General features: G+C 46.1%; 1 protein-coding gene across 1 annotated transcript; it reads right to left on the reverse strand.

Moving 5' to 3' along the window:
* Nucleotides 1–9,832: 9,832 nt before the first annotated feature.
* On the reverse strand, nucleotides 9,833–10,727 carry LOC146558591 (uncharacterized). The gene is made up of 3 exons (XM_085247990.1): nucleotides 10,502–10,727; nucleotides 10,298–10,415; nucleotides 9,833–10,166 (listed from the first exon to the last, which is right to left on the reverse strand). The coding sequence occupies exons 1-3, from the start codon at nucleotides 10,607–10,609 to the stop codon at nucleotides 10,006–10,008; spliced, it is 387 nt and encodes a 128-aa protein (XP_085104116.1). The 5' UTR covers nucleotides 10,610–10,727; the 3' UTR covers nucleotides 9,833–10,005.
* Between the last annotated feature and the right edge of the window lie 344 nt (nucleotides 10,728–11,071).

Below are 11,071 nucleotides of genomic sequence, written 5' to 3' on the forward strand. Positions count from 1 at the left end.
CCTCTAGAAATTTTGATTAATATCTTTAAAATGATAGCAGCACAAACGACAATTTTTGCAGCACAAACGTAGCACAAACGTTTGATACCACTTTTGTTGGATTTGAAGAAGGTGGGGGGCCCAACTTCACTCACATATGTCATGTCTACTGAATTCTCATTTTTCATGCCTGTGGAGTTTATTATATGGACGTGGTGACAGTGTAAAGACAGCCTGCTCTTCTGATTTAACTTTTCAAGCATTCACACTAATTAGTGTTTAAACCTCCCATGGTTCTATATCTGGGGATGTGGCTTTGGTTTGCACTGATTGAAGCTTATAGTTGAAATGTGTTTGACGGTAAATGGTCAATAAAGAAGACAGCATTTTGTTTTGTTTTTACACAATGATTTTGTCATGTGCTGTGTGCAGGCAGGAACTGTGGACCCAATGTGCAGACACTTGGAGGTAAAAGTGTAAACTCAAAACAGCTTTAACGCTAAACACAAATATAACAAAAGCAAGAATACCAAAAGAAACTTACACAGGCAGCCAAACAGAACACACAGCATAGGATGAGGGAGATCGCAACAAAGACCAAAGAAAACTCAGGGCTTACATACCCAGAGAGAGCCATCAGGGAATGGGAGACAACAGAGAAACACAGCTGGGACAAATAAGGGTAGCGAGACAAGGGAAGCAAATCCAGATACATTAACATGAGACATGGACTTTCAAAGTAAAACAGGAAACATAACACAGACAACGCGGACTTGACGAGGGGATACAGCAGACAGGGGGAGACAGAACAACTATGTAACACAGAGACAGAAACCAGAAGACAGAACTCTAAGAAACCAAAAGACTAGAAATGATAAATAATGGCAAAATCAAAGTTCAATAATAATGTAAAACTCAAAATTTTGGGTCAACGAACCCAGGCACCCTAACAGATTTATTTTTACAGTTAATTTTTTTCTATTTAATTATTTAGTTACAGTCCACCATACCTCTGATCCCCTGTCAATCCATCCACCTCCTTTTTAATGGTGTATCTGATTCAGGGTCATGAAGGGCTGGAGCAGCTGTCACAGACTGAGCAAGGTACACCCTGTACAGGTCACCAGTCTATGGCAGTGTCCCACTGTGTGTATTTTAAAAAGTACCATATCTTAAAAACCACGGCTGCAGATAGATGGCCTTGGCAACTCTTCACTACATTATGAGGGGGATTTTATTATAGCAAATGACAAAAAAAATGGACCACTCATGATCTATTCAAAATACAATCTAGAGATGTTTTAGTCCCTTAAAGAGAGCTAATTATGTTTATTTCCAGCTCCATACTTTAATTTGTGCACTACAGCAAATTTGTGTGAACCATTGCTGAAAATATGCTTATTTATCCTATACTGAGTCTTGGTGCAGTCCTTCAATTTATCTTCCATTTGAAATATGCCAGTTTAGCTGTCCTCTCTTTGAGCCAACCTTTGTCTTATTGGCTGCTCCTCAGAAGTTTTGAATAGCAGGTGGGTGGTACTTCTGTGCTTGGAGCAGGGATTACTTGTACATATACTGACCTCATTATTTGAAACTTGGCCCATGTTCGATATGAGCATTCACCATTTATATATACACAATATCTGTTGGTGTGTGTGTGTGTGTGTTAGAAAATATGGAAAAGGAATACTAAGTATTGGTCGAGGAGTTTGATTTCCAAACCAAATGCAAATCTTACTTTCATTCAGCAGTCCACCTTTTCTCAAAGCTCAGTTAAAGACACTTTTGACAATGTCATCTGGGTTGTAGCTTTGTTCCTGAAGATGTGCATGTCTTCAGGAATGAAAAGAAAGAAAGAAAGAAAGAAAGAAGTCCAGGAGATCTGAGTAGTTATTATGTCTGATGAAAAGAACAATCGAAAACAACCAAGGCACTTTGTCTTCAGGTATTTGTATTAGGATCAGCACAGATTTCACTCTCTGGCTTTATTTATAGCATAATAAGACATTTTACTTTTAAAAATCAAGGACACCAACAAGGCAGATAGGGCACATGCACTGGGGCCACAAATGTCCCAGGTTTAGTCCGTAATTCAATTCAATTCAATTTTATTTATATAGCGCCAAATCACAACAAAAGTCGCCTCAAGGGGCTTCATAGATACAGAGAAAAACCCAACAATCATATGACCCCCTATGAGCAAGCACTTTGGTGACAGTGGGAAGGAAAAACTCCCTTTTAACAGGAAGAAACCTTCAGCAGAATCAGGCTCAGGGAGGGGCGGGGCCATTTGCTGCGACCGGTTGGGGTGAGAGAAGGAAGACAGGATAAAAGACATGCTGTGGAAGAGAGCCAGAGGTTAATAACAGATATGATTCAATGCAGAGAGGTCTATTAACACAGCGGTCCCTAAGCACCACGGACCGGTTCATGCCCGACAATATTTTTACGGACCGGCCTAGTACCGGTACCGTAAAAAGGAAGATTTATTCATAACACACGTGAAAAGACCCAGGAAAACAGAGTTAACGAAAAAAACGATAACAAAATAACGCTAAAAAAAACGATAAAAATCCTGAAAACCATACATTTCACACCTGAGCCTCAACTCTCAACTCTCGTGGCCCGGTACCAAACGACTCACGGACCGGTACCGAGGCCCGGGGGTTGGGGACCGCTGTATTAATACATAGTGAGTGAGAAAGGTGACTGGAAAGGAAAAACTCAATGCATCATGGGAATCCCCGGCAGCCTACGTCTATCGCAGCATAACTACGGGAGGATTCAGGATCAGTGCCTTAAGTGCTCTAATGGGGTGATATGGTACTACAAGGTCATTAAGATAAGATGGGGCCTGATTATTCAAGACCTTGTATGTGAGGAGCAGGATTTTGAATTCAATTCTGGGTTTGAAGGGAAGCCAAAACAGGAGAAATATGCTCTCTCTTTCTAGTCCCTGTCAGTACTCTTGCTGCAGCATTTTGGATTAGCTGAAGGCTTTTCAGCGAGTTTTTTGGACATCCTGATAATAATGAATTGCAGTAGTCCAGCCTGGAAGTAATAAAAGCATGAACTAGTTTTTCAGCGTCACTCTGAGACAGGATCTTTCTAACTTTAGAGATGTTGCGCAAATGGAAGAACGCAGTCTTACATATTTGTTTAATACGTGCGTTGAAGGACATATCCTGGTCAAAAATTACTCCAAGGTTCCTCACAGCGTTACTGGAGGCCAAGGTAATGCCATCCAGAGTAAGAATCTGGTTAGATACCATATTTCTAGGCTTTTCAGGGCCGAATACAATAACCTCAGTTTTATCTGAATTAAGAAGCAGAAAGTTAGCGGCCATCCAGGTCTTTATGTCTTTAAGACATTCCTGCAGTTTAACTAATTGGTGTGTGTTATCTGGCTTCATGGACAGATAGAGCTGGGTGTCATCTGCATGGCAGTGAAATTGTATGCTATGTCTTTTAATGATGCTGCCTAGGGGATGCATGTATAATGTAAACAGAATTGGTCCTAGCACTGAACCTGTGGAACTCCATAATTAACCTCAGTGTGTGAAGAGGACTCTCCATTTACATGTACAAATCGGAGTCTATTAGATAGATATGATACAAACCACTGCAGTGCAGTACCTGTAATACCTACAGCATGTTCTAATCGCTCTAATAGGATATTATGGTCGACAGTATCGAATGCTGCACTAAGGTCTAGCAGGACAAGCACAGAGATAAGTCCACTGTCAGAGGCCATAAGAAGATCATTTGTAACCTTCACTAAAGCTGTTTCTGTGCTGTGATGAGCTCTGAAACCTGACTGAAACTCTTCAAATAAGCAGGAGGAGAGAAGCTGCAGAGATGCGTGTAAGACTGCAACTCTGCTTCCTGGTCCCAACTCTGGATAGTCATATTTTGGGGGGGGGTTTAATAAATTTGTCCATATTTCTAGAAATGAGAGCTGCTCCATCCAAAGTGGGATGGATGCCGTCTCTCCTAACAAGATCAGGTTTCCTCCAGAAGGTTTGCCAATTATCTATGAATTCCACATCGTTTCTGGGACACCACTCAGACAGCCAGCAATTTAAGGAGAACATGCGGCTAAACATGTCACTCCTGGTCTGATTGGGGAGGGGACCAGAGAAAACTACAGAATCTGACATTGTTTTGGCAAAGTTGCACACCGATTCAATATTGCTTTTAGTGACCTCCGATTGGCGTAACCGGGTGTCATTACTGCCGACGTGAATTATGATTTTACTGAATTTACGTTTATCCTTAGCCAGCAGTTTTGCATTTCCTTCAATGTCGCCTGCTCTGGCCCCTGGAAGACAATTGACTATGGTTGCCGGTGTCTCTAGCTTCACATGTCTGAGAACAGAATCACCAATTACCAGAGTTTGACCCCCGGCGGGCGTGTCGCCGAGTGGGGAAAAACAGTTAGACACATGAACAGGTTGGTGGTGTACCTGGGGCTTCTGTTTAGGACTATGCTTCCTCCTCACCGTCACCCAGCCGCCCTCTTTCCCCAGCTGCTTGGGGTCTGCCGGGGAACAGCTAGCGGGGCCTACGCTATCTTCGGCTGCACCAATTACAGGGGCCTGGCTAGCTACGGGTGAATGAAAGGTGCGAAGCCGAGTCTCCCTTCCAATGTGGATCACATCAGCCAGCAACACAGGCTCTGGTGAAAATGTAGATTACCTCATACAGTAGTGCAGGCCCTGCTTTCGTGAAGTTGGCCTCAGAGGGAGCACTAGCCCTGGTGCAATGTGGATGGCCTAAGCCAGCAATACAGGCCCTGGTGTGTTGACGATAGCCTCACAAGGAGCACATGCCGTGGTATAATGTGGATGGCCTCAGCCAGTAGCACAGGCCCTGTTGTAATGTGGATGGCCTCATCTACCAACACTGGCCCAGGTGAAATGTGGATGGTAATGGCCAGCACCACAGACCTTGGTGTAATGTGGATGGCCTTAGCCAACACCACTGGCCCTGGTGAAATGTGGATGACATCGGCAAGGACCAATGGCCCTGATGTAATGTGGATGGTTTCAGCCAACAGCACAGTCCCTGGTGTGGTGAAGATGGCCTCACAGGAAGCACTGTCCCTGGTGTAATGTGGATGGCCTCAGCAAACAACACTGGCCCTGGTGAAATGTCGGTGGTATCAGCCGGCACCAAAGGCCCTGGTGTAATGTGAATGTCCTCAGCCATGACCACAGGCCCTGATGAAATGTAGTTGGCCTCAGCCATGACCACAGGCCCTGGTGAAATGTAAATGTCCTCAGCCAGTAGCACAGGCCCTGTTGTAATGTGGATGGCCTCATCTAACAACTCTGTCGCTGGTGAAATATGGATAGGATTCGTCAGCACCACACACCCTGGTGAAATGTGCATGATATCGGTCAGCACCACAGGCCCAGGTGTAATCTGGATGGCATCAACGAGCAGCAGAGGCCCTGGTGTGGTGAAGATGGCCTCACAGGAAGCACTGTGTATGGCCTTTGCCAAAAACAGTGGCCCTGGTGAAACGTGGATTATATTGGCCAGCACCACAGGCCCTGGTGTAATGTGAATATCCTCAGCCAGTAGTAAAGGCCCTTGTGTTTTGTGGAACGCATCAGCCAGCAACACAATCCCTGGTGAAATGTGGATGGCCTCATCCAGCACCACAGGCCCTGGTTTGGTGATGATTGCCACACAGGAAGAACTGTACCTGGTGTAATGTGGATGGCCTCATCCAACAGTACAGGCCCTGGTGTGGTGAAGATGGCCTCACAGGAAGCACAGGCCTTGGTGTAATGTGAATGGCCTCAGACAGCAGCCAGGCCCTGGTGAAATGTAGATGGCCTCAGCCGGCAACATGCGCTCTGGTGAAAGGTACACCTGGGCCTGTGGTGCTGACCGATATCATGCACATTTCACCAGGGTGTGTGGTGCTGACAAATCCCATCCATATTTCACCAGCGACAGAGTTGTTAGATGAAGCCATCCACATTACAACAGGGCCTGTGCTACTGGCTGAGGACATTTACATTTCACTAGGGCCTTTGGTCATGGCTGAGGCCAACTACATTTCATCAGGGCCTGTGGTCATGGCTGAGGACATTCACATTACACCAGGGCCTGTGGTGCTAGCCAATACCATCCACATTACACAAGGGCCTGTGCTGCTAGCCTTCCATATTACCCAAGGGCCTGTGTTGCTGGCTGATGCCATTCACAATACTCAAGGGCCTGTTCTACTGGCTGATGCCATCTACATTACAGCAGGGCCTGTGGTGCTGGGAAATACCATCGACATTTTACCAAGGCCAGTGTTGTTTGCTGAGGCCATCCACATTACACCAGGGACAGTGCTTCCTGTGAGGCCATCTTCACCACACGAGGGCCTGTGCTGGTGGCCTAAGCCATTCAAATTACACCAGGGCCTCTGGTGCTGGCCAACACCATCCACATTTCACCAGGGCCACTGTTGTTGGCTTAGGCCATCAACATTACACCAGAGACTGTGACGCCAGCTTCTACCATCCACATTACACCAGGGCCTGTGCTTCCTGTGAGGCCATCTTTACCCCACCAGGGCCTTTGATGCTCGTTGATGCCATCCACATTAGGGCCTGTGATGCTGGCCGATATCATGCACATTACACCAGGGCCAGTGGTGTAAGCTAAGGCCATCCACATTACACCAGGGTGTGTGGTGCTTACCATACCATCCATATTTCACAAGGGCCAGTGTTGTTAGATTATGCCATCCACATAACACCAGGTCCTGTGCTGCTGGCTGAGGCCATCCACATTGCACCGGGGCCATGGGGTTGGATGAGGACATTAACATTACACCAGGGACTGTGTTGCTGGCTGAGGCCATTCACATTGCAGTAGGGCCTGTGCTGCTGGCTGAGGCCACCTATATTTCACGAGGGCCTGTGTTGACGACTGATGCCATCCACAATACACCAGGGCCAGTGGTGTTGGCTGAGGACATTCAAATTGCACCAGGGCCTGTTGTGCTGGCTAATACCATCCACATTTCACCAGGGCCAGTGATTTCTGTGAGGCCATCTTCACTAGACCAGGGTCTGTGCTGCTTGCTGATGCCATCGAAAATACACCAGGGCCAGTGATTCCTGTGAGGCCATCTTCACCAGTCCAGGGTCTGTGCTGCTAGCCATCCAAATTACCCAAGGGCCTGTGTTGTTGGCCGAAAACAACCACATTTCACCAGGGTTTGTGTTACTGGATGATGCGATCCACATTTCACCAGGGCCAGTGTTGTTGGCTGAGGTCATCCACATTTTACCAGGGCCTGTGCTTTTGGCTAATGCCATTCACATTACACCTGGGCCTGTGGTGCTGAACCATTTCATGCACATTTCACCAGATCAAGTAGTGTTGGCTATGGCCATTACACCAGGGTGTGTGGTGCTGTCCAATACCATCCATATTTCACCAGGGACAGTGTTGTTAGATGAGGCCATCCACATTACAAAAGGGCCTGTGCTACTGGCTGAGGACATTTACATTTCACCAGGGCCTGTGTTGGTGGCTGATCCCATCCACAACATACAAAGGCCTGTGCTACTGGCTGATGCCATCCACATTTCACCAGGGCCAGTGCTCCCTGTGAAGCCATCTTCACCACACCACTGCCTGTGTTGCTGGCAGACGCCATCCACATTGCACCAGGGACAGTGCTCCCTGTGAGGCCATATTCACCACACCAGGGCCTATACTGTTGGCTGAGGCCATCCACATTACACCAGGGCCTTTGGTGCTGGCCAATACCATCCACATTTCACCAGGGCAACTGTTGTTGGCTTCTACCATCCATATTACACCACGGACAGTGTTTCCTGTGATGCCATCTTCACCCGACCAGGGCCTCTGTTGCTCGTTGATGCCATCCACATTACACCAGGGTGTGTGGTGCTGACCAATACCATCCATATTTCACCAGGGCCACTGTTGTTGGCTTCTACCATCCACATTACACCAGGGACAGTGCTTCCTGTGAGGCCATCTTCACCACACCACTGCCTGTGTTACTGTCAGGGGCCATCCACATTACACGCGGGCCTGTGGTGTTGTCCGAAACCATCCACATTTCACCAGGGCTTGTGTTTCTGCCTGATGACATCCACAAAACATAGGGGCCTGTGGTGCTGGATGAGGCCATCCACATTACACCAGGGCCTGTGGTGCTGGCCAATACCATCCACATTTCACCAGGCCCAGTGTTGTTGGCTGAGGCCATCCACATTACACCACTGCCAGTGCTTCCTTTGATTCATTCATCACCACACCAGGGCCTGTGGTGCTGGCCAATACCATCCACATTTCACCAGGGCCACTGTTGTTGGCTGAGGCCATACACTTTACACCAGGCACAGTGCTTCCTGTGAGGCCATCTTCACCACACCAGGGCCTGTACTGTTGGATGAGGACATCCACATTACACCAGGGACAGTTCTTCTTGTGCGGCCATCATCACCACACCAGGGCCTGTGCTACTTGCTGATGCCATCCACAATACACCTGGGCCTGTGGTGCTGACCAATATCATGCACAATTCACCAGGGCCAGTGGTGTTGGCTCAGGACATTCACATTACACCAGGGTGTGTGGTGCTGACCAATACCATCCACATTTCACCAGGGCCAGTGTTGTTGGCTGGGGCCACCCACATTACACCAGGGACAGTGCTTCCTGTGATTCCATCATCACCACACCAGGGCCTGTGGTGCTGGCCAATAACATCCACATTTCACCAGGGCCACTGTTTTTAGCTGAGGCCTGTGACAAAGTGGCTAGGACAGAATTCATTTGCCATTTGTCACTTGCGTATATTGTTATTCTGTGTTCTGTTATTTTACAGTCAGCCATAATGCTTTAATTTAGACATTGCTGGTGTAACTTCTCTTAACACACAATATCCCGGGTTTTGTTTGTGGTAGCAGTAGTTACATTCTTTACATCCATGCATGTGTTTTAAAGCAAACACTACTAACCATCAGATCATCTGAATTCTCTTCTGTTTACAGGCACATGTCTAGTAAATTATGTTTCTTTATGTTGCTTTGGTTATACTTACCATGGTGTCCATGTTGTGCTTGCAGGTCCTATATGTGAGACAGGTGTATGGGACGGGCCGCCCACTACTTCCTGTTTATATAGGGTCATGAGGTCAATGATTGGATCACCGGGTGTAACCAAATGGAGGGTTTTTCATTTTGTATAGTATTGTTTGTTTTCTTTAAAGTAGCCTTTTGAGTTATATTGTATGCAGTGTTTTACTTTACAAACTATTTAGTTGAGTAAATGAGTTTGTCAGTTTCATGCATGACTTTATTCCTGTTCTTTGTTTAGAATTGTATTATTTGGTTTGACCTATTTTGTTCAATGGTAGGGACTAACGAGGTCAGGTGTGGGCAAAGTCTTGTATAAAGCCAGTGGGATTTTTGCATGCCTGATTGATTGTTTTATGGTAAAAGGGAGATGCTAGCAATAAAGTATGCTTAAAAAGAACTTCAATTGTCTGCTAATGCTATTTACTTATCACCTTCTGTCACGGACCGCCGTGGCAGACCGTGTGGAGTGAGTGGAGGACCCAAGAGCAAACAGTAGTGATGGGCAGATGAAGCACTGAAGCTTTTCATCCAATTGGTTCACCCCAACGCGAAGCTTCATGAAGCTTCATTTGCTCTAGCAGGACACCTACTGGACGTAAAAATAATAGCTGGCATGAATTTGAAGAGTGTGGCATTTTGCACACAGCCTGTAAATGTCAACAACAAAAGGAGTGTGTAAAACATGTATATTGTAGTGTATACTGTGTATATTTATAGTGGCAGTATGGGAAATGATTATTTGGAAATGCTTGAAATGGAAATGATCATTTACTGTGAGGTGAGGTGTGGTTGGGGTGTGGACAGTGGTTGTGCTTTTGTAACGTTGAGGTATGGACAGCTACACACTGAGGCTTTGAGCCTCAGTCCTGCCTGTTCACATTTTATTCTGTAAAAACTAAATTTTCACTGCTTTTATGACCTTTTTAGTGGGGAGAACATAGCTAGGATTTAATGATTTAACAAATCTTTTGAATCCTTTGTCCTCCACAATGCTAAATGGCTGGGAGTCCTCAATCACCATGCTGACCAGGTCTTCATCTATTTGAGATTGTTCTCCTGAGGAAAGACAATAAAGATAAAGCACAAATATAAATATCACACACGTAACTTATAACAGTTGTATAATATTGTTATATCATTTAGTAACATTACTGCATGCTATATTATCATTGCATTTGATGGCTCACCTGGTCTTGCTCCACGATCGGTGTCCCCCTTATTCTCATGCAAAGCTCTGTAGTGCCTAAGCATGGATGAGGTGTTGCTGTTATATCCCAGCTCCCTGGCACATAGCAAACACTTCACCTTGTACAAAAGTCAAGACAGCTCAACATAAATTGTATTGCACCATCAGTATCACGAAAATACATCTTCTGTAGAAATTTACATACCTTGTTGGGAGGAATAAGATCAAAATGTTCCCACACAGGGGAGGACATCCTCCTCTTCTTAGCTGGCTCCATTCTCTCCTGACTTTCCTCACTCTCATAAACCTCCATACGGTCTCCAAACTCTCACTAACCGCAACTCTCCATCAAACACCCACATTTTTGAATGAAGTCTGAGGGGTTTATATCGCTGTCATATCTCGCGGCAAAGTTCGAACCACTTCATGAACCAGTCACGTGGTACAGCCGGGCAGCGAGGCTTCGGACGTCATCATTTTCAGCTCCTCCCATAAATGAAGCAAGCCTCGATACGCGCTTCGCGGAAACGCCCCCTCCATTACTCGACACACGCCTCGATACAGAACGTCCCATCACTAGCAAACAGAGGTGAGGACACAAAACCGGACTTAACAGAAGGCGAGCCTTTATTTAGGGCCGAAAACTTAAGGAACAAGGCAGCAAAGCAACTGAGGGAAAACCTGAACATAGACTGGGAAAACTATGGCTAAACAAAGTACAAACTAGGACTAGTTAAGGCTGGGAAACTATGACAAGGGGTAGGGGAGATAACAC

Source organism: Mchenga conophoros, linkage group LG15, assembly GCF_057382185.1.
Source record: "Mchenga conophoros isolate Kocher_MC1m ecotype Shallow Benthic linkage group LG15, M_conophoros_male_GT1.1, whole genome shotgun sequence".
NCBI classification, from domain to species: Eukaryota; Metazoa; Chordata; class Actinopteri; order Cichliformes; family Cichlidae; genus Mchenga; species Mchenga conophoros.

Bases quoted from the DNA above. Each gene is read 5' to 3' on its own strand.
- LOC146558591 (XM_085247990.1), bottom strand. From the start codon at position 10,609: ATGGAGGTTTATGAGAGTGAGGAAAGTCAGGAGAGAATGGAGCCAGCT. The intron at 10,416-10,501 runs GTATGTAAATTT...CTTTTGTACAAG, and splicing joins ATCTTATTCCTCCCAACAAG to GTGAAGTGTTTGCTATGTGC. The intron at 10,167-10,297 runs GTGAGCCATCAA...GTCTTTCCTCAG, and splicing joins CGATCGTGGAGCAAGACCAG to GAGAACAATCTCAAATAGAT.